General features: G+C 59.7%; 2 protein-coding genes across 2 annotated transcripts in view; both read left to right on the top strand.

Annotated features, from left to right (window-relative positions):
• GRK1 (G protein-coupled receptor kinase 1) lies at window positions 1-11285 on the top strand. Its single transcript, XM_060080142.1, has 7 exons — window positions 1-699; window positions 2337-2464; window positions 4375-4532; window positions 5251-5334; window positions 7706-7830; window positions 9692-9893; window positions 10987-11285. Exons 1-7 carry the CDS (start codon window positions 1-3, stop codon window positions 11283-11285), a joined length of 1695 nt encoding a protein of 564 aa, XP_059936125.1.
• A 10424-nt stretch (window positions 11286-21709) lies between these two features.
• TMEM255B (transmembrane protein 255B) overlaps window positions 21710-26496 on the top strand; it is a 32041-nt gene continuing 27254 nt past the window's right edge. Inside the window, exon 1 of the mRNA XM_060080243.1 lies at window positions 21710-21764. Coding sequence (XP_059936226.1) covers window positions 21710-21764 — 55 coding nt within the window. The remainder of the gene's footprint in view (window positions 21765-26496) is intronic.

The following is a 26496-nucleotide window of genomic DNA, read 5'->3' on the forward strand; positions in this document are numbered from 1 at the left end:
ATGGATTTCGGGTCCCTGGAGACGGTGGTGGCCAACTCGGCTTTCATCGCGGCCCGAGCCAGCTTCGACGCAAGCAGCGGCCCGACCTCCCGGGACAGGAAGTACCTGGCCCGGCTCAAGCTGCCCCCGCTGTCCAAGTGCGAGGCGCTCCGGGAGAGCCTGGACCTGGGCTTCGAGAGCGTGTGCTCGGAGCAGCCCATCGGCAAGCGGCTCTTCCAGCAGTTCCTGCAGGCCCACGAGCAGCACGTGCCGGCCCTGGAGCTCTGGAGGGACATCGAGGACTACGACACCGCCGATGACGACCTCCGGCCGCAGAAGGCCCAGGCCATCCGTGCCAAGTACCTGGACCCCCAGGCCAAGCTCTTCTGCGGCTTCCTGGACAAGGAGATGGCGGCGCAGGTCCGGGAGGGGCCGGCGGGGGCCGGGGACGGGCTCTTTCAGCCCCTCCTGCGGGCCACCCTGGAGCACCTGAGCCAGGCCCCCTTCCAGCAGTACCTGGACAGCCTGTACTTCCAGCGCTTCCTGCAGTGGAAGTGGTTGGAGGCCCAGCCTGTGGGCGAGGACTGGTTCCTGGACTTCAGGGTCCTGGGGCGGGGAGGCTTTGGGGAGGTGTCTGCCTGCCAGATGAAGGCCACCGGGAAGATGTACGCGTGCAAAAAGCTGAACAAGAAGCGGCTGAAGAAGAGGAAGGGGTACAAGGTGGGCCGCCGAGGCACTCCGGGGAGCGGGTAGGGGCTGGGCGTCCTGGCCGGCTCACCCCGTGGTGGGCGCTCCCGCCGTGCGGCCCTGGGCGGGGTCAGTGACCCGCGCCCCTCGTCGAGTCCGCCTGTCTGCCTGGCGACCAAGCCCCTGGCTCGGCGCCGGTGGTGCTCGGGTGCTCGGCTTGTCCAGCCGCTCGAAACCACCAGCCTCGGTGCCCGGGGCCGGCGGGGAACGCCGCGTCCCCCCTTGCAGAGTGGCCTCTGCGTGGCTGGCGTGGGTCCTGTGCCACACAGCACCGCGCTTCTCGGCTTGTCACCGGTGCGCCACAGTGGAGCGGCCCGTGTCAGGGAGGCTGCTGGGAGGCGTCTCCAGATTCTTTACTCTGACTTTCTGGAACTTTCCCTGGCTTGTGCTGGGAGGAGGCTGCACGGGGAGTCTCCCCGGGGCTGGTGTGGGGAGGCCCCGAAGTGCCCGCATGCAGTGCTGTCTGGGCTGGGGGTTGGGGGGGGTGGAAGCAGCTGCTCTGAGGGGCGCCCACCCTCCCTCTGGCATCAGGCCCCGTTCGGGCGGGATCAGCCAAAGCTGCTTAATCTCCAGCCGCGCGTTCTGCCTGCGTGGGCTTCCTTCCCGTTCCCCCTGCACAGAACAGATCGTGCTGGGGGCAAACAGCAGCTACCCCAGAGCACCCCACCCCGGGGTCCCTCGATGGTGCTCTGCCTGATGGCCTTTGGGGGCAGCAGTTACCCTCAGGGCCATCTACCTGCAATTTGAATCCAACTGTTAGGGTATTAAGCCTCTCTTCTCCCAAGTTCAGGAAACTTATCAAACTTTTACAAAGTAAAATCCACCTAAAATCTTCCCACGCAGTGGGTAGAAAGGGCTTCTCATCATCAAGAACTCCTCTTTCAAAAGGGCTCTTTCGGGCTTCCCTGGTGGCGCAGTGGTTGAGAGTCCGCCTGCCGATGCAGGGGACACGGGTTCGTGCCCCGGTCCGGGAAGATCCCACATGCTGCAGAGCGGCTGGGCCCGTGAGCCATGGCCGCTGAGCCTGCGTGTCTGGAGCCTGTGCTCCACAATGGGAGAGGCCACAACAGTGAGAGGCCCGTGTACCGCAAAAAAAAAAAAAAAAGAAAAAGGCTCTTTCTTCTTACCCAGTACAGCTTTCAAAAACACATTAAATGGACTTCATGGGGCCTTAAAATAAATATAGAAAATGAACAGGGATGCAGGGTGGCTTAAAAAGGTGCTGTTCAGAGGCCCGGATGGGAAGAGAAGGGCTGGGATTGCAGCAGGAAGAGCTGGAAGGGAAGGTCAGTGCCGACAGGCTGCCTGGGGACCTGCCGGGACCCTCAGCCGCATTTCTAAGGCTGGTTGGCAGGAACCCCCTTGCTGGCGGCCCAGGAACCCCGAAGACCTCTGCACGTGACAGGTTCCCAGGCCCTACCTTGTCTCTGTGGAACGGGGCCTGTGAGGCACGTCTCTAAGTTATTTGCAATTGCTCTGTACAGCCACTTTTAAACTATACCGGCAACCCTGATTCTGTTTCATCGTGACATTTTCTGGTTTGTGGAACTCGGCCGTTTTGGGCGCTATTCCTTTCCCGCCCAACCCTGGGCGCTTACCCTGTTTTCCAGGGCGCGATGGTGGAGAAGAAGATTCTCGCCAAGGTCCACAGCAGGTTCATCGTGTCTCTGGCCTATGCCTTCGAAACCAAAACCGACCTCTGTCTGGTGATGACCATCATGAATGGAGGCGACATAAGGTACGCGCCTGTCTCTCCGGCGTGGGAGCAGGATGGGGGGACTCCCGCGGCCGAGTGTGCAGAGCGGCTCCTCTGGGGCCCCGTGGGGCTGCTTCCCACGTGCCGAGAACGTGGTGAGAAAGGCAAGAAGCCCTGTCCCCATCTGAGTCCTCCTCTGTGTCTTCGGATTGCTGGTCCTCGAAACGATGTGTCCTCAGTCCCAGTGGAGCGCAGGAACCCCGGGGCAGGAGGCCTAAGCTCTCTAGTCACGGGCCCGTCCTGTGGGCCTCGGGCTCATGCGGACGGCGGGGTGAGCAGGGTGGGCAGCAGGGCGTGTGGAGCTGCGAATCGAGTGCTAGTTGGACGGGCGGATAAAGGGGTGGGAGGGGCCTCAAGGGGGTGAGGGCCGTGCTTTAAGAGGGATGGCAAACGAAGACAAACTTCCTCCACGACGCGCTCTGGGGGTGGTGGCAGAGCGGAAGCACCGTGTGGCCGACTTCGGGAACTGAGGCTTGGCCATCCGCCGCAGGGAGAGCCAGAGGGCGTCGTCGCCGTACGGGGCCTGGGTTTGCCGGAGACCTGAGGGCCCGGCCCTGGGCTCCCGGGAGAAGTCGGATCACTGGCTCTCAGAGGGGAAAAGACCCACTTGCCAGCTGGGGAACACGGCCGCTCTTGCCCCAGCATGCTGGTCTGTAAAATGGGGACAGAGGTGAAATACTGGTGTCCCGAGGTTGCTGTGGAGGGTTAGCTAACACACCTGAGACACTTAGACGACTCACACGGCCCTCACACGAGGGGGCCGTCGCTGCGCCTCCGTTCTCGGGCCTGGGCTCACCTGCACCGAAACTCTGTCAGGTGAGCTTGTTGGCCCCATTTTCCAGGTGAGGCTCTGAGGCCCTGACTGAGCCACCTGTGCAAGTTCGCGGAGGAGGAGCGCAGGGTCTGGGAAGCGCAAACAGCACGAGCTGGAGAGCGGAGGGATCGTGGCGCTTCGCTCGCCTACCCCGCCCTGCGCGGTGCTGGGCCGCGATGCTGTGCTGTGTTACACTGCGCTATGCCGTACATGCCACTATATTCCACTGCAGCATACACACTACATTGTAGCGATGCTGCACTGCCCTGCACTACAGTGTACCACGCGGCACCAGGCTGCGCTACGTTGTCCCGTCCTATACTACACGGCACCATATAGCACACTGTGCGTGATACTGGACCGCACACAGTGTACTACCCCGCACTGTACTACAGGCCACTGTAGTAAAATGTACACGTAGCATAAAAGCCATTCATGCTGTTGCTCCGGCCGACGTGAGGGTTTCTCTCTTGTTTGCTTCAAGATTACTGGCCTGCCTCTCCTCTCTCTGGTTGTTCTCTAGTTTAAATACTTTGCTTGTTAGGTTTTTTGTCTCTGTACAACGTGACAGGGAAACGGGAGGTAGGAGAGTCCGGGAGGCTGGGGGGAGTCCTCCGGGGGCCCACCGGGGAGTCTGTGTGTCTCTGGGGAAATGGCCCACATGCCTCCTGGGCTCTGCGTCAGCTGCTCACTTTGGATGGGGCTTGGGCTGGTCCCGCGGCCCGCCTTCGCCTCCCTCTGCCTGGCTCCTTCACTGGTGGCTGTAAAGTGGCTTTGAGGCCTGTTTCCCTGTTCCCTCCCCGTGGGCCGGGGCAGGGGAGGTGGGGTGGGGAGAGCTGCCCTGCCTTTCCCCTGTAAGAGCTGTACTGAGGGGCTGTGAGGACACAGACACCAGCGGCCGGCGGTCCAGGCTCTGCCGCGGGCCCCTAAGGCTAGACGCCGAGGCTGAAATGACGGATGCTTTGCCGACACAACGTGGGATTCGGAGGCCTCAACGCTTTCCCGAGATTTTACTTCCGTGGGCACGTGGCTTCTGTTTGTGCCAGAGAAGCACAGGCTCCATGTGGTCTGCCCCCAGGTACCACATCTACAACGTGGACGAGGAGAATCCGGGCTTGCCGGAGCCGCGTGCCATCTTCTACACGGCCCAGATCGTCAGCGGCCTGGAGCACCTGCACCAGCGGGCCATCATCTACCGAGACCTCAAGCCCGAGAACGTGCTCCTGGACGACGACGGTGAGGCGGCCTCCCCTCGCGGCCTCCCCTCGCCCTGCTCACCTCTGTAGCCTGACTGGACATCGGGAGGGGAGGGACCCGCTTTGACAAATGCTCGTTACAGTTTTACGGCACCAAGACACACCTCAAGTTTGTTTACTGTTTGTTCAGCTATTTGGCAACCACATGGCATTATCCCCGAGTGGAGATTATTAATGGACTTTGGTGAAATCTGGTACATGACTAGGCGCCCAGGGCAACAGGGAGTTAGTCCAGGATGCCGGAGTGTGTGGAACTGTTAGTAAACAGCTAACGGTTATGGCCGAGTCCCCACTCGATCCCTTTGTTTGCTGTCTTCGTGAGGAGTCAAACTGGGATTCTCATCAGGAAATATTCCCCAAGATTGAGGCTCCCGTAAGTCCCTTTAGAGCCCCCCTTCCCTCCCCATCACAGGTCAGACAGACACACTGGTGCCCCAAAGGCCATTGCTGCAGAGCTCGGGGAAAACAGAGCCACGAGGAGGCTGGCTTTAGGGGGATTATGCCCCAGATTCCAGCTGCGAGCGCTGCTGGGACCCTCGGTCCCTCCGCAGTCTGAGCGGGGAGCGGCGGCCCCTTTGTGTGCGCCACGCTTGTGCCCCTGTGTGTGCGCCATGCTTGTGCCCGTGCGTGTGTCCAGGAACCCCAGGGGCCTTTGTTTGCAGAGCCGCGTGTGACCTGAGCCCATGTTTGTTCTCCAGGCAACATCCGAATTTCTGACCTTGGGCTGGCCGTGGAGCTGAGGGAAGGGCAGACCAAGACCAAGGGCTTCGCGGGGACGCCAGGTGAGGGCCTGAGGGCCGGGGGGAGGGCACAGCCTCTGTGGGAGCAAAGGGGACGAGGCCCGGGGTCCTGGGGTCCCGTGGCCTGGGATGGGCGTCACGGTGAGGGCTGGGGCTTGTTGGGAAGATGCTCCCTCATCCCTCCCCTCTCAGGGTGAGACTGGGGGACTGGCACCCACGCAGGGACGACCCCCGACCCCCTGAACAATCACTCCTTGCTTGCCACGCGTGCCCTCTGTGACGGAAGCTCCCCAGCGCCGGCCACGGGCAGAGCCTGGGGGTCTGCGCTGAGGGAAGCAGCACAGAGGCAGGGTGGGTGGGACAGGGCCTGGCAGGTGCTCAGCTGTGAGATGGCCCCTGGACTGTGCGTGTGTCTGTGTGTGTGACTGTGCACGTGTGCATGTGTGTGTCTGTGTGCATGTGTGTGCAAGGCGCCTCCTGTCCCCACCTCATCTCCTCTCACCCCCAGGCAGGTGGGCGCAGAGAAGAGGCATCTGAGCGGGAGATGGTGGGTGGGGCGTCGGTGCTCACCGCAGGGGCCTGGGGTGACAGCCAGGCTCAGGCTCACACACAGTGCAGCAGACGCTCCGAGCACTCTGCCCTCCTGATGGCCCGGGTTTTCTGTAGGACTTCTTAGCAGATCTGCTTCTTCCCTGTTTGTCCGGCTTTGGGGAGAAAGAGCTGTTCCTGGGACTTGGGCCGTTCGGGTCTTGCTTTGTCCCCGAAGCCCCCATCCTGCGCTTTGGGCTCCTTTTGGGGTTGTGCCTGTTGCCACGGTGGGTCTGTCTTATCTGCGGCTTTATTTAGGAGGAGGTCCTGTCGTGAATTTTCTGGATCCTCTGAGGTTCCTCTCCAGGGCGTGAGCGTGTGAGCGAAATGCCGCTCGCCTATTCCTGGCTGATCGGGTCCAGGGTTGGAGTCGGTGGACCTGGGGTGTCACCGGCCCTGCTTGCACGGCGCCCCACCGGCCGCTAGAGGGCGCCCAGGCTTTGCCGCGGCCACCGAGCGGCTCTGAGCCCTGGACGGCGTGGCTCTGCCCGCGGGCTGTGCTGACCTGTGCGTTTGGGGTCAGGCGGGCGCGGGGGCCTCAAGCAGTGGCAGCGGAGGCTGGGGTCGGTGTGAGTTAGAAGGTGGGGCGTCCAGCGAAGGCTCGGGGAGCCCTCCGTACCCTCTCCCCTGGCCCCCCCTGCTCCCTCCGGCCCCGGTCCCCAGAGCCGAGCCTCCGCCCCCGGTTCAGCCGCAGTCCACCCAAAGGGGCACACGCTGTGCCAGCACCGCGGGGCTGGGGGGTGGGGGCGAGGAGGAGCTGGCGCCTAGACTGAGGCTGCGTGCACTCACCCACTGCCTGGTCGTGCCGTCTTTCCCACGAAGGAGATTCATCGTCGCCATGTGAGACCCCGGGAAGCAGACGTGTCATTGGGTCCCAGCGGGTGGAGCAGACTGGAGGGGCCAGCGGGCTATTTGCTGCAGGGATGTTGCGTCTCTGTGGTCGGCGGGCCCTCCTCTCGGGCCCGTTTTCATGGAGAAGTTGTGGTTGGTGGAACGTGTCTTTCTCCAGAGTCTGGGCCGTCTGGCCAGCACTGTAATCCCTGAAAAGAGGCTGTGTTCAGGGCCAGGGGGTTCTTTGGAACTTGGCTCCTGTAACCTCCGGGAGAATGTCCTGTGGCCACAGCAGTGTGGCCCGTGTTATCCAGCCATGTCCCTCCTGGGAACTTGCCACGAACGCAGGTGAACGCTGAAGGCCAGGCGGGGCTGGAGACAAAAGGACATGCTCAACTTTGCCTTTGGGGGGATGTCTAGTCATCCGAGCACAGAAGCCACCCTGGCGCCTAGCCTCAACGGCCTACCCAGCCCCGGGGGAATGGACCACGGGTCCCAGGTGCTGCCCGTCTACCCTTCCCACGCCCTGGGCTGGCCTCTGCACGGGGCACAAAGGGATGGAGGCCGGAGCTGGCTCTCGGGGATGTCCCCTTCAGCCTGCAGGGCCCAGCACGTGGCCCCGACTCCCCAGAAGTGGAGCGCACGGGCCACTGGGCGTCCGGACCGCTCTTAGGAGCGTCGGGGCTTCAGCCTCTCCTTTTGTGCCCTTTCGGGTCTGAGCGCCTGCCTCTGACCACAGGTCCTGTGTGAGTCTCAGACACTGGCTCTGTCCGCCATGGGCACCACAGTGGGGGTGAGACCCACCCTGGGTGGAGGGGGCTCCCACCAGGGATGGCTGTACCCAAGGGGACACTCACACCGAGGGAGCGCTCCCTAGTGGGTGGGCGCGGGGCAGCTCCGCGTGTCCCGGCGTGAGGACCCTGCTGGGTTCCGGGGAGACGGGAGGTACGTGCCCGTGTGCTGGTCTCTGAGTCGCGCTGTGCTCCCGTCGCAGGCTTCATGGCCCCGGAGCTCTTGCGGGGTGAGGAGTACGACTTTGCCGTGGATTACTTCTCCCTGGGGGTCACGCTGTATGAGATGATCGCGGCCAGAGGCCCCTTCCGAGCCCGCGGAGAGAAGGTAGGAGGTGGCCAGCGGTGTCCCTGCAGCTGAGCTGGCATCAGCTCCGTGTGTGTGGTGCGTGTGTGTGTGTGTGTGTCATAGGAGCAGTGTCCCCGCAGGATCTGGTGACCCTCCTTGTTGGGGTCACAGGAGCAGTGTCCCCCAGCTGACCTGGTGACCTTATTTTCGGGGAGCACTAGGCTTCTCATGGTGCACATGGTGACCTCATCTCCTGGGTCTCCGTGATCCAAGGGGTGTGTCGGGAGGAGAGGAGCCTGGACCCCCCCAGCCCCGCCCCCACGAGCGGCGCTCGCTCTGGGGGGCGTGGCTCACCCCCGGCGGCCTCCCTGCCCTTCCCAGAGGCCAACGCGCTCGCCTCCCCGGATGCTGAGCTGCAGGCCCCGCTCCAGGCACGGCGGCTTCCCTGGACGTCCTGGGGGCAGCGGGCGACGGGGGTGGTCGTGCTGGGGCCCTGCCTCCCGTGCCCCCCGCCTCCTGTCCGCGGGGCGGCTCCGCGTCTCCCCGGGGAGCTCTGCCAGCCCAGCAGAACCACAAATATGTGTCGTTCAGAGCCGCCATCACTGTTCACAACAGAAGGAGCAAAGCAGCCTCTTCCCTGGACCCCATGCTGACTCTGCTCGGAGCTGAGGCTGTCTGTGGGGCAGACGTGAGGGGCTGAGGAGGGAGGCCTGGGGTGAACCGTACTTTAGACGTGGCCCCTCGCTCGTCCATGCCCACGGCCCCTCGGCCTGCCTGGAGGTCACAGCCATCAGTTTCTGCTGCTGGACCTCCCTGAGGGCCCTCGCCCAGTCTCCGCTCCTTTCCTGAGATAGTCGTGGGGACAGTCCGGTGTCCAGTCCCCCAAGAGTGAGAACCCCTCCGCTGACTAACGCGTAGGGTCGCTCTGTGCGTCTGCACCTCTGCCTTCGACTCCAGCAACGGGTCTCTCCCCGACCTCAGCTCGGAAGAGCAGAGTAAAGCAACACAGTGTGGGGTCCACGTTGGCCTCAGGCCACCATAGGAGCTCCACCTCAGAGCCCTGGCTGAGCCCACAGCCCTGACAGGATCCCTGTTTTCTGGTGAAAATGAGCAGGAGGCGCTTTCATGAGAAAGTGAACCGTCGTGGTCTGTCCATCCATGGTCCCTCCATTCCATGGTCCATCCGTGGCCCCTTCATGCTATGGCCTGTCTCTGGGTCATGCATTCTGGGGTCCATCTTCAGTGCATCTGTGGTTCCTCCATTCTGTGGTCCACCCGAGGTCCCTGTGTTCGATGGGAAGGAACCTCGGGTACACCCATGACACGGACAGGTCTCAAACCCACCACTGTGAATGAAAGAATCTGGCCCCGGAAGAGAGACTCTGGATGATCCCACTTCCGTGAAGTTTTAGGACGTTTCAGGAAGGGCAAATCTGACCGACAGGGAGAGGAAATGGGCAGCGTTTGGTTGAGGTGGGGCTGGAGACTTCCGGGCTGATTGTCGGGGAGCTCCCTGGGGATGGACCCACTGGAAGTGAATTTTGTGGGCTGGAAGTCATGCTCGGGAAAGCTGGTCTGGACTAAGGCTCCATGGACCCTGTGGGCGTCCGCCCTTGGCGAACCTCTGCCACCTCGCCGGGCAAGCTGGGGGGCGATGGTTGTGGGAGTGCAAGGTGTCCACCTTCAGGGTCTCACGCCCTGACCAGTGATACTGAGCCCTTAAGTGCTAACACGCGGGAGGGTGGCGTCAGGCACCCCTGAGAACAGGGCCGGCCGGACCCGCGGAGCTGCCGTGTCCGGAGCTGCTGTGTCCGGAGCTGCCGCGGCAGCTGGGGTGACGCGGGTGGGCCTGGCCGGGGTGTGACTGACGTGGGCTGACGGTGCTGTGTCCGCCGTGCAGGTGGAGAACAAGGAGCTGAAGCAGCGGGTCCTGGAGGAGGTGGTCACCTACCCCGACAAGTTCAGCCAGGCCAGCAAGGACTTCTGCGAGGCGCTGCTGCAGAAGGACCCCGAGAGGCGCCTGGGCTTCAGGGACGGCTCCTGTGATGGGCTCCGCGCCAGCCCCCTCTTCCGAGACATCAACTGGAGGCAGCTGGAGGCCGGTACTGTCCGCGTGTGGGAGCTGAGGCTGGGGGCCCCTAGACGACCCTCGCTGGCTGCCCTGCCCCATTGGCGTCCAGCAGCTTAGCGTGAGGTCAGGGGGCGGGCGGCCTGGGTGGACCCCCGCCCCCCCCGGAGCATCCTCTGCCCCCGATGACACCACCGTCCCTGTTCCCTGCTCATCCCAGCGCGCCCAGGACTGGATGTTCACGGGGTGGGTCTCCTGGGGACCCGAGGAGGCGGCGAGGGTTGGATGGGGTGTGTGGGAAACGCCTGTGAGCTGAAGCTCTGAAGCCGCTGTCAGGCGTTTCCTTGAAGGAGCCCGGGATCCAAGTCGAGGCGGGATTTCTCCAGCCGTCGCTCGTTCCACCAGCGTCTGCTGTCGTGTCTCGTGCAAGCTAGTGTGTGTGAGTGTGTGTGTGCACGCGTGTCTGCGGGAGAGAAGCGTGGCACCCGCCACACCCACCAGAACCCACACCCAGGAAGTGCGAGCCTGTGACCTCACGGCCCGACGCCCCAGTAGGAGAAGTTTCTTTGGTGGGGAAGGGTCAGGGCAATGGCAGCCCCGGCTGATCTGAAGGTGCCGGGCGCCAGGGAGAGCTGCCCAGACCAGCCCCAGGCCCAGGGAGGTCAGGCAGCCCGAGCGAGCGGTCAGGACCCGGGAAGCCGGAGCCGGATTGAGTCCCACGGCCACAGGGTCTGTGCCGAGGAGGGATGGGGTGAAGGCACGGGGAGTTCAGTTCGGAGCGTGTTGTGATTGAGGTGTAGACCTGCAGACGGGGAGGCCGGCACTGGGGCTGGGGGGTCCGCAGAGACGGTGGGCACAGCGGTGTCGGGGGCCGTGCAGCCAAGGGCCCGCCGACCCTCATGACGGGGCTTCTGGCCGGGGCGGAGGGGCGCAGATGGGGGCTGGGTTCTGGCGACGTGTGTCCAGACCGGACTCTGAGCCTCCAGCCTGGCTCAGCGCCCTGTGGCGGGTGTCACTCTCCTCGTCACCGCCAGGGCCGCATGCGGAACGGCGGCCCTGCTGGCTGAGTGCGGCGCCTCCTTCCGCTGGCTGGCCCGTCACGCCCCGCGTCTCCCGTCCTCTCACAGGGATGCTGACCCCCCCCTTCGTCCCAGACTCCAGGACTGTCTATGCAAAGAACATCCAGGACGTGGGTGCCTTTTCCACAGTCAGGGGTGTGGCCTTTGACAAAGAGGACACCGAATTCTTCCAGGAATTCGCCACCGGCACCTGCCCCGTCCCCTGGCAGGAGGAGATGATCGAGAAGGGCGTCTTCGGGGACCTGAACGTGTGGCGGCCTGACGGGCAGATGCCCGACGACATGAAGGGGGTCTCCGTGCAGCAGGCGGCCCCCTCGTCTAAGTCGGGGCTGTGTCTGGTTTCCTAGACCAGCTGCAGCGCCTCGTGGGTCAGCTGAGCCCCTCCTGCCAGGCCGCTGCATGGCTGTGGCCCGGCGCTCAGGACAACAAGTAACTCCCGCGCAGGGTCAGGAGTGCCAGCAGTAGATAGTCCACCTCGTTTGCACCCTTTCACTCAAAAAGGATCCAGTGGTCCCGGGACGGAAGGCACCAGCGCGCGTGGCTCTCCAGGACCCGGAGCGGACGTGCAAGCTGGCGGCGGCTTGGGCGGCGGGAGTGAAGGCTCAGTTCGGGTTCCCTGGCACCTCAGATGCAGCTTCGCGGGCCCTGCCTTCTCTGGGCTGGTTCACAGGTCGGCAAACCCCGGCCTGTGGGCTTGCGGACTCCACTGAGAGGCCCGGACTGTGCGCCAGGCCCGGTTTCCCTTAGCGCCCAGCTCCCGGCCCCACCCCTAGCCATCGGGTCACTGCCGGGGCCGGGCTGGTCCCCGCCTGCATGTTAGGGATGCCATCTGCACGTCTGCCGGTGCTGAGTCTCCAGCGGGGTCCCCTTGCCGGCCGGGGCCCGGGGGTGACGCTGACCGCGGCAGTCACCCCCCTTGGCTTCTCCTCATCCCGAGGCCATCTCCAGTTGATGACAGCTGGACACAAGCTGCCCACCCCCGGCAGACAGGACGGGCCAGCAGCTGTCTCCCCCCACCCGGCACCTGCTTCCCACCCCGACTCTGCCTCTTGGCCTGCAAGGCCTGGCCCTCTCCTGGTCTCCCTCCTGGGGCCAGCTTTGGGCTGGTCTTGCTGCGTGGGGTTTGCTGTCTGACGGCCGGGAGCGGTCCCCTCCCTTTCTTGAGCACCTCTGCCCTCAGGGTGTCATGCTGAGTGTGGCTAGCACCCCTGCTATCTGCTCCCCCAGCAGCCTCGGGAGAGGAGTAACCCTGAGGGGCACGACCTTGGAGGCTGCGGCTCAGCCGCCTGGGACCAGTGGCCCCGCTGGCCTGGAGCCACTGCAGGGGGCTGGCCCCGGGCTGCCGTGGTCTCAGACAGCCATCAGGTGTAAGAGGCCGGCTTGGTGGTGGGGATGTTTCAAGTGTATCTTCGGGTCCCTTGTGCACCGAGGGCATTAAGGCCCCTTTCCTGGTGAATAAACCTGCAGGACGACCCTCTCTCCTGTGCACTGCAGCCACAATGTCCTGGAAGGGCCCTGAAGAGCCGTCCAGTGCTTTTGGTCTGTGACCTGAAACTGCCACTTGAGCATCGCCTGGGAGGCTGAAATGGGGACCCATGGCCAAGGGAGGCCGGGCTGTCGGCAGGATCAATCGCTGTGTCGGCTCTGACGCCGGTTTTGTGCCCTAGGATGAGACACATGGATTATCTAATGGCTGTAAATCTCACCTCACTACATTCAGGTGCAAGACACACCACTTCTGGTCTTTCTAAACCCATTTAATCTGCTCTAGGTCCCCATGGCCCTGAGCAGAGTGATTTAAACCTCAGGGGGTGGGTGTGGCCTGGCCTTTGGCCGCCGTCCCAGTGCCTGCCCGGGGCCCACGGCGCCTGAGGTGTAGCCCCTCCTGTGGAACCAGCAACCCCGGCGGGGACCCCTCTGCCTTCATCTTATGCCTGGACGGCCAGAGGAGACGGGGCATCGATACAGTTGAATTTCAGATAAACAACAAGTAACTTTTTTCGTACGTGGGACATACTTAACGCTAAAAACTTATTCAACGTTTTTGGCTAAATCTGGCATAGCTGTTGCAGATGATACACTCAACCTACGAATGAGTGGTTATTCCATGAACTAGCAGGTCTGTGGGGATATGATCACAAAAGCGAGTTACGTGTGACTTCCGCTGCCTCCCTCTTGCGGTCTGCTCAGGGGTGCCCCCCGCTCCCCAGTAAAACTCAAGCCAGCCTCCTGTAGTTACACACAGGCAGCAAAAGTCGTGGAGTCACTTCACTTTCATTTTAAAACACTTTGAAACTTAAATTTTCACATAGAAACAAAGGAATTGTCAACGCCCACACTGTGAAACGGACACTGCCCCACAGGTGCAGGAGCCTGGATGCGCCGGTGCCCCGCTGGTCACCCCCGACCCAGAGGCGCCCTGCGGCCACTTTAGGCAGCAACCAAAGCACTAACTTAAGATGCCCCACCGGGAGAACTGCGACTCCAGTCACTCCAGTCTTCCCCAGCTGGGCTGGAGGGACGTCTCCACCCTCCCGTCCAGTCGCAGCCTTGGGGCCTGGGGGCAAGGCCGGGAGGCCGGAGGGTGCACAGAGCAGTTCCCAGCTGCTGGGTTGGTGCTTATGGTGACTCTTCATTGTGGGGTTTCTTCATGGGGCTTCGGGGGCCTCTGCTGTGGGACGTCTCGGGTGCAGACCCCCTGACCGGGCATACTCTGAGGGGTCTTGCTGTCACTCCAGCTGTCCCCCAGCTCCCCTGGGCAAGGGACACACCATCCAGGCTGGATAACGGGTCTGCCCGGGCGCTCCCGCAGGCCAGAGCTGGGGGCCCTCTGTGGAGAAGCCTTCGTCCCTGGGCCCGTTCATCCTCCGAGCACAAGCCTCGGGATCCCCGAGGGGTGCTGGGCTCAGGCACTTGGCCCTTGCCGTCGTCCCCATGCCAGGAGCCAGAGGAGATCCCACTTTTCCATCCTGGTGCTTTCCAACGTGAACTGTGGTGAGGATGTGGGCCCCCCACAAGCGCATATTTCCTTATGGAGAATCTGCAAACACCTTCACTGCGACTTTTCCTTTGTAAAAGACAAAAAATGCAATTTCCATCCAAGTAGAAAAGGGTAAAAATAAAAGTTTAAAAACACGGCAGACCCTCTAGATTGTGATATGGTTCTGGTGCACGCTCTCCTTCAAAATCACATACACACATTACTCAGCCATAAAAAGAAGCGAAATTGGGTTTATTTGTAATGAGGTGGATGGACCTAGAGTCTGTCATACAGAGTGAAATAAGTCAGAAAGAGAAAAACAAATACCATATGCTAACACATATATATGGAATCTAAAAAAAATGGTTCTGACGAACTTAGGGGCAGGACGGGAATAAAGATGCAGACATAGAGAATGGACGTGAGGACACAAGGAGGGGGCAGGGTAAGCTGGGACAAAGTGAGAGAGAGTCCTGGACATATATACACTCCCAAATGTAAAATAGGTAGCTAGTGGGAAGCAGGCGCATAGCACAGGGAGATCAGCTCGGTGCTTTGTGACCACCTAGAGGGGTGGGACAGGGAGGGTGGGAGGGAGACGCAACAGGGAGGGGCTATGGGGATATATGTATACGTATAGCTGATTCACTTTGTTATAAAGCAGAAACTAACACCCCATTGTAAAGCAATTATATTCCAATAAAGATGTTTTTAAAAAATCACATACACATGTGTGCAGATGCATACGGACACGTGCACACATGTACACACATATAATACACACACATAGATACACACACATACATGTACATAACACACGTGCACACATGCACACAGTGCATTCATGCGTGCACACTCATGCACACATGCACTCATACATGCACACAATGCACTCATGCACACGCACACACATGCACTCATGCACACATACACGTACACAACACGATGCACTCATGCACACGCACACACATGCACACATGCACACAGTGCACTCATGCACACACACATGCACTCATACATGCACACAATGCACTCATGCACATGCACACGCACTCATGCACACATACACGTACACAACACGATGCACTCATGCACACGCACACACATGCACACAGTGCACTCATGCGCACACACATGCACTCATACATGCACACAATGCACATGCACACACACATGCACACATACACGTACACAACACGATGCACTCATGCACACGCACACACATGCACTCGTGAACACACATACACGTACACAACACAATGCACTCATGCACACGCACACACATGCACACTCGTGCACACACACACGCACACACTTTGTCCCCATCTCCCTCCACACTCAGAGAGTTGCTGGCACAGCCCTGTGGCCCCTGGGTCTGCAGCTCTGCCCTGCTCCCCGTCCGGCCGGGTCCCGTGTGGCTTCGTTCTGCTGCTCCTGGTAGCCCGTCAGGCCCTGCTGTCTATACATAGAAACCCCCTTTCTTCCACTTGTTTGAGTGGAGCTGCAGCCTGGGAGAGGCAGCCCCATGGGTTTTCTGGGGTGATTCAAGCGATATGGGCTGATTCTGGTCAACACAATAACTAACTAAACATAACTGCAAAATATCATCACCCGACCTCAGCTCAGCAAAGGCTCAGGTCACCTTCTCTAATTTCACGGTGGGCCCAGCCCCTCCTGCAAGTGTTCAGACACACTCTGTGGGCCCCAAGTGAAAATACAGCGTCCACGTTACAGGCATTTTGCTGGCTAAGAGAAGAAGAGTGAGAGGCCGTGGGATTAAAATAAACGTGAGACAGGCTCCCAGGCTTTACCCAGACAATGTCAAATGGAGGTAAGAAGCCTTCATCTGATTTTGTCGAAACCAAACCTCAGTCCCGCAGTGACTGTAGAACACTGCTTTTCCAGGTTCAGGCTCCTTACGTCCAAGACGAAGGGCCGAGGGGAGAAAGCTTATCAAGGTCCAGGGCCTCGGGGTGTGACGACGGGGGCGGCCAGCCTGGGGGCTCCCAGCCCCAGATCCTTGCTCAGCCCTGTGGGTCCTGGACGCTCAGGGCGCCGCCTTTCCCCGACACACCAGAATTGGTGAGGGCGCGGGTGCTAGGCCAGGCCTGTGAGGGGCAAGGCCCCACTCTCAGGGCGATGGCTTGCACGTCCCAGGGGACGGCAGGCAAGCTGTGGTTGCCAATCCAAGGCCCGGAATGCGCCTCCTCCTCACCGGGGAGTCAGCTGGTGGGGGGGCTTCCCGCTTCCCATGGGGACTGAGAGCCTGGAAAGGTGAGCCTCCCTGCTTGGGCTCACTATGGGGGCCGGGAGATCACGGTTACAGGCCTCCCGTGAAGCCCCAGGAGTGTTTGCAATTTACACCGTTTGTGTCCCTGAGAACATCTCCCGTCTGGCTGGCCGCCTCGCCGGGCACAGGCAGGCGGGGCCCTGAGTCTCCCTGGCCTCCGGTCTGCATTATTCATTCCCGGCTCATCACAGGGTATTCGGTTACCGCAGGGCCAGACTCTCACGCGCTCCCGCAATGGACAGGGGTCCTGCCTGCGCAGGGGCCCAGGGGCCCTGGATCTGGACCCCGCCTGGCCTGTGGCTGACAAAGGAGCTTCCTGGATGGTTCCTAGGGGTCTTTTAATCCCTCTCTTTTTAGGGTGGTCCTGGTTTCAGAGGCTGCTGACCCCTATCTGCTCACACAGGCTGGGGGGAAGGGTCCTCCACCCGGGTCCCCTCGAGGGGGCCAGGCCGGGAGGACCCCGTGGAGAGGGGTGCGTCCAGCAGGGGCCCCTGCCTGGGTGGGAGCAGGTGCTGAGAGGGGTGGGGGCCATGCTTGTTCAGTCTCCATCCGTAAGGTGTTCCTGGGCGCCTGCCGTGAGCGGGACGTGGTTCTAAGCAGGGAACAAAAGAAGGGCCGTGATGAATTCAGTTTCATAACAGCACCGAGTGAGCTCCAGGGTCGCCCTGCCCACCACCCGCGCCTGCACAGGATCGAGGGCTGAGCCTCCCTTCTTGGGCAGCTGGTCATGTACTTTTATGTCACCCTGATCGTAATTTAAGAAACTAAGTTCTAGACTCCTCTTCCTCTCCCCTGTTCCAGCTGGAGCCTGTGAGATTCATCCTCGGAGGAGGGAGGCCGGGCAGGGTGGACGGGCGGAAATCCCTGGGGCACTTCCCGTCTCTGCTTTCTCCGAAGACTAAGCCAGGTAACTGGGAGGCAGTGACCGGAGGGCGAGGGGAGGTGGGTCGGCACCCGGCCAGCCTTGGCCGCCAGCCACCAAAGGCCATCTGAGCTTGGCAGGGGCCCCCGGGGGCAGGCTGTAAGGACCGACAGCCAGATGTGCCCACACCCTCACCTGCCACTGTGACAGAGTGGAGCCCAGACGGGAGCAGGGGGCCAGCCAGGTGTGTGTGCACCTGTGCCGTGCGGGGCCTGTGAGGACGCCAGGCTGATGCGGCCTGTGGGAAGATGAGTCCCTCTTCTCGCAGTGTGGGGGCCGAGCCAGCCCCTCCTGTCAGCTCCTCCGTGCTGGACGGGTCTCCAGGGGCAGCTGGGGTCACGCTGGACCTCATGCTGGGAAGAGTCCCTCCCCGCCCCGGGCATGAGGAGGATGCAGGGAGACCCCACAGTGCAGAATCCTCGGATTCACGGTGATTTCTTGCCCTCCCGACAGCCCTGCTCCTGGGCCCCTGAAAGCCTGCCCCCCCTACTTAGCTCCCCGCGCAGGCAGCCGGACACAACACCGTGCACACCTCCCCCCTCCGCATCCTCTCGGCCTGAAAGCCTGCTTCCCATTCCTGCTGCTCACGGACCACCTGGGCACCTCAGACGTTCGTTTCCCTCCAGAGACCCTGGTTCGAATGTCCAGGCCCCGGGATTATTAATGGCCCCTAGGGGGTTCCGGTGCAAGGCAAGGTCACCGAGCAGGTCACCGAGGAGGCCTGGATCTCCGCAGGGGCCGGGTCGCGTCCCTGGGGACCCCTGTCCCTTCTCTAGCACGGTGACTGCTCCCACCGATGCTACTGTTACCATCTGCTTTCTAACTTGGTAGTGTGCTTTATTTCTCCTACTTCTCACGTTTAAAGCTCTTAAAGGGCAGGTCTGTATGACTTATCTTCATGGCTCTCCTAGTATCTTGCATATAGAGGAAATTCAATAAATGCTTGTTGCCTGCACGAAGGAAAGATCAAATTAAATGTCTGTAGTGAAGTAAATACATGCCTTCCCGCTTGGAGGATGTGATTATGCCTTGATATCGCACTGACCTGGTTCATATCTTATTTCAGCCACTGACCAGCTACTTCACTTCAGAAAAATTATTTAAATTCTCAGTGCCTCAGTTTCCTCATCTGTGAAATGGGTAGAACATTGTCCCGATTAACTAAGGCAGACATGAGCAGCGGTGATCACAGGGCGAGGCGGCTGATAGGTGTTCGACCAGTGTCAGCCTTGTCCCCATCTCCACCTGCCCCGCCCATCTGAAGGGTGAATCCAGGTCCATTCAGGACCTCTGGGTGAGACCCTCTGAGGGGATGCGGCTGTTTCTGGGGGGGAGTGGGGACTTGAGTTCCGGTGAGGGAAGTGGAGGCAGGGGACTTACGATACTTCAAACATATTACACTGAGCAGGAAGGAACTTGGCACGAGGGTTCATAACTGGTTTAATCAATTATCTTCTTAACGTCAGTAATAATTGGTCCAGACCCTCTGCCCCTCGTCAGACCAATAGAAGACAGATTTCCTCATCGTCTCATAATTGCCTTTGCAAGAGCTAAATTAAATTACGTTTTACAAATACCCTGACCCCCGACTATGGCTCACTGCAGAGTTGGGCCGGATGCAGGCGTGCTCAGGCCACCGCGGGGGGGTCAGGTGTCGGTCGGTGTCATCAGCCTCAGAACCCGTGCCTCCTACGCTGTGCTTGTGCTGCTGGGCCTCCTGGCGGGGGTGTCTGGGGGTGACTTCTAAAGATGTCCGTGCCAGGTCCACATGCAGGCTTTGGAGGAGCCCCGGGTCTGCCCTAGTCACGGCGATTAGCCTCCTGGACCTCGGTTTCCTCACCTGGGCAGGGGGAGCTCGTGTGGGGGGGGTGGGCACACTAACGCCTGCCATGCTTCTCACGATCCCCTGCTCACGGAGCCCTGAAAGAATTCCCCCAAACCTGCCCAGCTCCAGTTGGCATCTAAAATCTCCTGCGGTAAACGTATTAGTTGGAAAAGGGTATCATTTCTGGCAACACATGCACATTTTTAAAGGATATTTTCAGTGCACTTTGGAACGACACACAGGCCCAGCCCACCCAGCTGCCCTTGGGGTGCAGGCGTGAGCTCGGCCACGCACGGCTGGGTGACCCTACTGAGTGTCACCCCCTGAGCCTCGGTGGGCCGCGGCCGGGCTGGCAGGGCCGAGTGTGGACATAGCACTTGGACCCCGTGTGGCTCTCCTTCCCAACACACACTGGGCTCCGGTTGGCAGAGTCGGGTCTGGTTTTCAAAGCAGCCAACCGAATCAGACTTGCCTCCTGGCAGAAAATGTTATGAATTACCCTTCAATTCCGACAAATGGGCGAATAGGCGCCTCCACGACGACCGCTCCCTTCTGGATGGTCTTCTACAGCCTCCTGGGCGATGCGCGATGTAGGGGGGGGGGGTCTCCTGTGAGTTTGCAGAGGTGTTTCTTACTGCTGCTGCTCTTTGCTGGTCATGGTTTCCGTCATCGCTTCTGTTTGGGCCCCGGAGGATCATCCACAGTGGGGACGGCACCACTGGGGGGGCCTCATGGGGGAGAGGAGTGACGTTCCCTCCACCCTCTGAGCTCTCGGCTCAGACCCCCACACAGAAGGCAGAGTAACAAGAGAAAAGCAGCTTATCACACAGCTTGGGGAGCGTCTCCAGGGAAAGCAGCAGATTCGGACAGACAGGGCAGGACGCAGGGGAGCAGGTGCGGCTTCCAAGGGCAGTGGGTACAGGAGGGAAGGCACAGGGTGAGGCCGGCAGATGCCGCTGGGCTGTCGTTTGCCTGGTGAGAGTCGGTCTCGGTAAAGGAGAATTTATTTCCTGTTTTTGGCAGAAGGGGGGACTTTTTCTGCTCCTTCAGCTCCAAATAATTTTTATGTCAGAGAGGCACATACTTCGGGGCGACGTGTTCTGGTTTCCTTCAGCCTTTCCTGTTGAAGGTGGGCTGGGGGAGGAGATGCCGCAGCCTCGAGGCCTGTTCTCAGCGGGATCTGCTGATTCCCCCTCCCCGCAGCCCAGGCCCCCCCCAACACCCTCCACGGACGGAGACTCTGGTTTAGAGCCCTTAAGCCTCACACGTACCACTGTGTATTGTGGTTAAAACAACACAATTTATTCTCGTGCAATTCTGGGGCCAGAAGTCCAAACTCCGGCTCACTGGGCTGAAGTCAAGGTGTTTAGGGGGCACCCGCTGTGTGTCTGCACGGTATGAGGTTGGTGTGACCATGTCTCACCGCCAGCTCTACACCACGGTCACTTCTCCCTGGATCCTAACCGCCTTTCCGGCCTCCTGGCTCCCATCCTGCTGCCCTACAACCCCCTCAGTGACCCTTCTGATGTGGGCTCCCCTGGGGCCCTGGCGTCGCCGGTAAGACCTCCTGCCGCCCACTGCGTGCCAGGCCCACCCCCGGTCTGCCCAGGGGCTCCTTCCCAGACGGCCGAGCGGCCCCACCTCACGCCCCCTGGGCGGGCGGGACGTCTCCTCTGGTGACCAGTGACCGAGCCCTCCTCTCCGAGTCACTCCCTCCTGCAGCAGCAGGTGTGGCCGTCTCAGGCCCCCCGACCCCCCGCATTTTCCTCGGTGATTGTATTTATTGGCCACTGTCTCTTCTCCGAAGGGTGCCCGCTGCACCAGGACCTCTGTCCATCGGCCCTTCCCGAGTGCAGGGCACGGTGTCTAGCATGTGGGGTGGGTGCCCAACGCGGCCTGCGGAGGGCCACTGTGAGCAAATGGTACCGCTTTCCACGCCTGAAGCCTGTACACGGGTGGTGTTATACTCACCTCGACACCACGAACTGCGGTTTTGCTCCACGCTGGGTTCGAGTTTTTCCTGCTGGTGCGGGAAGCCTCACCACGTAGTGAACCACTGGACACGTAAATCTATCCCTCGTCCTGGTGTTCGTTGCTTTGCCGTTACACACAGAGCTGTGTTGCATATTTTGCGTGCAAACCTCACACGTCAGGGTTTTTCTGCCCAATGGAGACCCTTCAGAATGACTGGGGCCCCTAACAATTACTTCACTGCCAGACATTCGGATTGGACTGGTCTGGGTTGGCTCAGGACAGCAGTAATTTTTAAAAAGAGGGTCTTTAGATGATTCTCAGGGCAGCCTGGGCCTGGAACCACAGGTTTTGGGCTTGTCCTTAAGCAGGGAATTGCTGGCTTGTAGGGACCCATCTTCGACTTTCCCAAACACTGCTGTGGTCACAGCGGGCGTCACCCCACCAGCAGCGCACGCGGGTTCCTTCCCCCAGATTCTCAATACTATTACCGTCCCACCTTTAAAGGTTTGCCAGTGCCAAGCCCGGGGCGGGGGGCGGGGGGTGGGAGCTGGCTCTCAGTCCCCCGCTGCACCGCCTTCCCTTCCCTGGTGCTTGCGCTCCGGGAAAACCGGGAGGCGGGCAGGGGGCGGGGCGAGGGGCGGGGCGCAGGTAGGAGGCGAGCGGACAGACGCTGACCGGAGGGGCGGTGCTCGGGCATCTGGTCCTCGCGGCCACCGCGCCCCACGGTCGCTGTCGCAGCGGGAGAGCAAGCAGCCCCTCCCACCCGGAGCAGCCCCCGGGATGCAGCCGCTCCCGCCGCCGGTGCCCGGGCCCCTGGCCCTGCTGGACACGACAGGTGAGCGCACAGGTGAGCCAGGCTCCGGTCTTCCGGCGCCCGAGCTCCGCCGGGGCCCCTGGGCGCGGGCACAGGCCCTCTCCCTCCGCTTTTTCCTGAGCGTCCAGACTTGGCGCCCGTCTCTCCCGGTCTCGTTCTCCGCTGTCCTTTACTACGAGCAATAGACGACGATCCGTATAAAACCTTACAACGCACTCCTTTGCCATCTCTTCCACCCCATTTCAGGCTCCAAAAATTTCTAGGAAAAGGTCATTTCGTGGGGCCAGGTGGCTTCTTCCTGCTTGAAAGTGACCAAGGCCCTTAGGGCATTCTTCGCGCGGCTGTCCGCCTCATCCGCGCCCTCCCCAGGCTTCTCCCCCGTAAATTCACGGAATCTCGAATTCGCGGATTTCCCACCAAGCCCGATGCAGCTGAAGCCAGGCGGCGGGACACAGGAAGCCGGCGCCTTTGTCTCTCTACCGGGAAGTGGCCGGGAGGGGAGTAATGGGGGTGTTTGCCTGACGGGGAGGCCGGGAAGGCTTCAAGAAACGAGAAGGTAGTTCCACGGCGAGCCGGGCTCTGACGGACGGGCGGAGGGGTGGTGATGCCTCGGGGTTCGCCGCTGCTTCACAGGGGGTCCAGTGGAGAACGCAGGGGTTCACCTCCCAGCCCTGTGTGCAGTGGCTTTGCAAAGTCTCTTAAAAAAACAGATTAGTGATGTTGCTTGATTTTTAAATGATAATCAAGGCATCCGGCTTCTTCCTAAAAGAAACAATTCTATACCCACCGCCCTGTAAAGCCAAATGCTCTGTGACAGACTGACCTACACGTGTACCATCCTCCTGGAAAACAATTACTTATTATAATGACAACTAGTTGTTATGACTAGTTATTAACTACTTACAATTATTACCATCATTATATTAGAATGACTTGATTTCAAAAATAGCATTTTTGACTTAGAATTTTCTTCTGAGGAGGAACTTTAAATTTAAAAAATACTGAGAGTTCGTTTTTTATTTAAAAATACTAAACTGGAGTGTAGCTGGGACAGGATTATGGGTATCTTCTACCTTACATGTCTGCACTCATGCCCTGGGGGATGTGTTCTGTGTAAAAGCAAAATAAAAGGGAAATTGTTGGCTGAGGGCACGTCCTTGTGCCTTTGTCTGTTTCCCTGGGAGGAGGCTGGGAGGGGAGGCTGGGAGGAGGCTGGGAGGGGAGGCTGGGAGGAGGCTGGGAGGGGAGGCTGGGAGGAGGCTGGGAGGAGGCTGGGAGGAGGCTGGGAGGAAGCTGGGAAGGGAGGCTGGGAGGGGAGGCTGGGAGGGGAGGCTGGGAGGGGAGGCTGGGAGGGGAGGCTGGGAGGAGGCTGGGAGGGGAGGCTGGGAGGAGGCTGGGAGGGGAGGCTGGGAGGAGGCTGGGAGGAGGCTGGGAAGGGAGGCTGGAAGGAGGCTGGGAAGGGAGGCTGGGAGGAGGCTGGGAGGAGGCTGGGAAGGGAGGCTGGAAGGAGGCTGGGAAGGGAGGCTGGGAGGAGGCTGGGAGGAGGCTGAGAGGGGAGGCTGGGAGGAGATTGGGACGAAGCTGGGAGGGGAGGCTGGAAGGAGGTTGGGAAGAGGCTGAGAGGAGGCTGGGAGGGGAGGCGGCAGGTGCAGGGAGCTGGCGGGGCTCCTGGGGAGCGACATTCTGCACAGGCTGGAGTCAGGAGAACAGTGAGCAGGCAGGTGAGACGCAGATTTGGCCTCAGCCCCACAGCCCCAGACGTGCCCCCTCCGCTCCCAGGTGGAGAGCACCGGGTAGGAGTCAGTGCTGCTTCACCTTAACGCTAGCACCACCCGCGACCATATGTCCATTATGCGCACAGACGCGCATCTGGAATTTTCACGGATGTTCTCTCACTGCATCCTATCACAGTGAAGAGGCAGGCAAGCATGGGGTTGTCATGCCCCCGCTTTGCAGATCAGGAAACCGAGGTTCCCTCATTCATTCAGCAGGAGGAGATACAGGCTCGGTGACCGGCATCAAGCAAGGTCCCCAGGGCCCCTGCTCTCAGGTCCTCCTTCTGCAGGGCTCGGGTGGGGGGGGGCTGCGCGCGATCACTCAGCAGGTCTGGCAGCGTTCGTGTAAGTTACCACCAGTGCTATAAGCCTCATAGTAGAGATTTTAACTAGGAGTCAGGGCACCGCCTTAAGGATGCTTCAGTTGTAACAACACACACAGTAAGACTCCTGCTAATGGGACAGGAAGGCCGAGGGAGCAATGCAGGGAATTCTGTTTTTTTCCTTCAACGTGGACCCCGTTTTCTCCAAAACTTGACCTAAAAATGCATATGTCTTACGGCAATTAGAAAGATACCCTACCTTCTTTTCTCGAGGTTATTTCTTGTCTTATTTTTTATGCAAAACCCTCTATTTATAAAGACTATTGAAGGTTGGGACTCTTCTCTTTGTCATCCCTGTTGTACCTGGAATCAAAATATTCCAGTTTGTGTCATTGGGATGAGGTCGCTCAGAAGCATTCCTTTCCCACCTGCCTGTCTCTCCAGACCTCACGGTAAACTCGGAACTCGCAATAGGAATCCTGACAAGGAGGACAGCTTGCATCTTGTGATTTTTGTCATGTAGAAGTGTCAGAGGGAAAGTCATACTAGGGAAAGCCTGGTGAAATGGTGAATTTATACTGAAAATGGCTCCTAGGAAGCTTTACACGGTCCCGAAGGAGATGTTTGACGTAACCTGTCAGAATGTCACTAATGGACTTGACAAGGTCCCAGCAAAACCGTTTGCCTGGTGGGGCCCCTCAGGTCCCCGCTCATCACGCGACCGACCTAAAGGGACATATCAAAGGGGAGCCAAGAACCTTCAGAACCAGAATATCGCCACAGGGGGTCTGCCAGACGGGCCCACAGGAGCTAAGAGACAAAGCCCAGCGGCCGGAACTGTGGTTTGAAGCAAGTGCTGAGACATCAATTAATTATTTTGAGCATAAATAGACGTGTAATGCATTAAATTAGGGAAAATAGCAAAAAGTCCTTTGAGGAGGAGGGCATTTGATAATTTTCTCAAATACTTAGTCCCAGAAAATTTAGTTTCTTGCTCTTTTTTAATTAATTAATTTATTTATGGCTGTGTTGGGTCTTCGTTTCTGTGCGAGGGCTTTCTCTAGTTGTGGCAAGCGGGGGCCACTCTTCATCGCGGTGCGTGGGCCTCTCACTATTGCGGCCTCTTTTGCTGCGGAGCACAGGCTCCAGACGCGCAGGCTCAGTAGCTGTGGCTCACAGGCTCAGTTGCTCCGTGGCATGTGGGATCCTCCCAGAGCAGGGCTCGAACCCGCGTCCCCCGCATTAGCAGGAAGACTCTCAGCCACTGCACCACCAGGGAAACCCCTGCCTTCTTGCTCTTAAAAAACATTTTGCAACGGAGATGGGGACGGAACCTCAGGAAGAACAGTTGAGGAGAGCCGCTGATAAGGAGGGGTGCTGCTCTGGGTCCATCCGCAGGGGCTCGGGGGCTGGAAGGGCGGGCGGCACAAGGGAGAGGTGACCCTGAGGGGCGGGTGGGCGGGGCGGAGGCTGGAATGCCACCCCCCACGACTGCCGGAGGACCCTGGCGTGAGTGTCTCATCAACTTCCATGGTACCAGCTTCACTAACTTCCAAAACATAGAAGAGGGTGTGTTTTCAACTTTTGTGTCCATTGTTTTCCAATGTACCTGCCTTTCTAAAGTTAATCACCCAGAGCAGAATGTCGCCTGAGGGGAGCCTTCTTTTTTCCTCTCACGCACTCATTTTCAAAGTGGCTTTGCCATTTCTGTCCCATTTCCCTACAGACACCCCAGATCGGCTGTAACCGCTGATCTTTCTGACTCTGGGGAAAACCAACTTGTACTTGTATCCTCGGTTTCAGGCTCTAAATACATGCAAGGAAAATAAGTGTTTGCTGTCTGCATGCACACGACTTTGCAAGTAAGAGGCCATGAATAATAGCGAACAAGAGAAAAGCCCACCAAGGGGACCCCAGGGCTGCTGGGTCCCAAAGGCGTAAATCGTCTCCTAGCACCTGTGGCTGTGCTTCTGTAGACACTCCTATAAATGGTTCACCCTCAACAGTTCTTATATATTTGCAGTAAAAACTACGAGAAAACAGCAATGAAAGGGCAGGTGAAGGGAGGTGAGGGCCTCGCAGGAAATGAAGTGACCTTCCTGAGAGCTTCGCCCTCGCCAGGCCAGTGGGTAGAAGCGGCGTTGCCGGGCTGGCCAAGTGATTCTGAGTGAGCACGTTGACTCAGAGTTGTGTGTAATTTATTTCTGAGTGCGTGACAATCCCTTTCTTGGGTGGCGTGACCTTGACCTGCCGTTAAACTTTGCTGACGAGACTGTGGACGGGCGTGTAAATCTTCAAAGGCACAGTCTGGGCGGGGGGCCTGGGGTCATCTGAGACAGGGGTTGAGGTCAACTGAGCAGCTGCTTCCGCACCAAACACACACACACACACACGTACACACGTCAATGTAAAAACTTTGTTGTGGGAAGAAGCACCACGTCTTTCTTTCATCCTGTTTTGTTTTGGGGTCACAGGGATGAAGATGGTTAACCTTCCAACAAACGAAACACACCAGCATGGCTGTGTTCAGAGTGGAGTCTCGTCCTGCCCTCTGCCTGGCCTGTGTCTCTGCGTCCGTTGTGCGGTTGCTGATGACTACATAGGAACAGGCATATCTGAGATCGAAGAGCTGTCATAATTATTACAATTACGGTT

The sequence above is a fragment of the Mesoplodon densirostris genome, chromosome 17, assembly GCF_025265405.1.
Source record: "Mesoplodon densirostris isolate mMesDen1 chromosome 17, mMesDen1 primary haplotype, whole genome shotgun sequence".
Lineage (NCBI taxonomy): Eukaryota > Metazoa > Chordata > Mammalia > Artiodactyla > Ziphiidae > Mesoplodon > Mesoplodon densirostris.

What these genes read in the sequence shown, in the direction of transcription:
- GRK1 (XM_060080142.1), top strand. Translation starts at nt 1, where the DNA reads ATGGATTTCGGGTCCCTGGAGACGGTGGTGGCCAACTCGGCTTTCATC. An exon ending in AGAAGAGGAAGGGGTACAAG is followed by an intron (nt 700 to 2,336) that starts GTGGGCCGCCGA and finishes CCTGTTTTCCAG; the next exon opens with GGCGCGATGGTGGAGAAGAA. An exon ending in CGTGCTCCTGGACGACGACG is followed by an intron (nt 4,533 to 5,250) that starts GTGAGGCGGCCT and finishes TTTGTTCTCCAG; the next exon opens with GCAACATCCGAATTTCTGAC.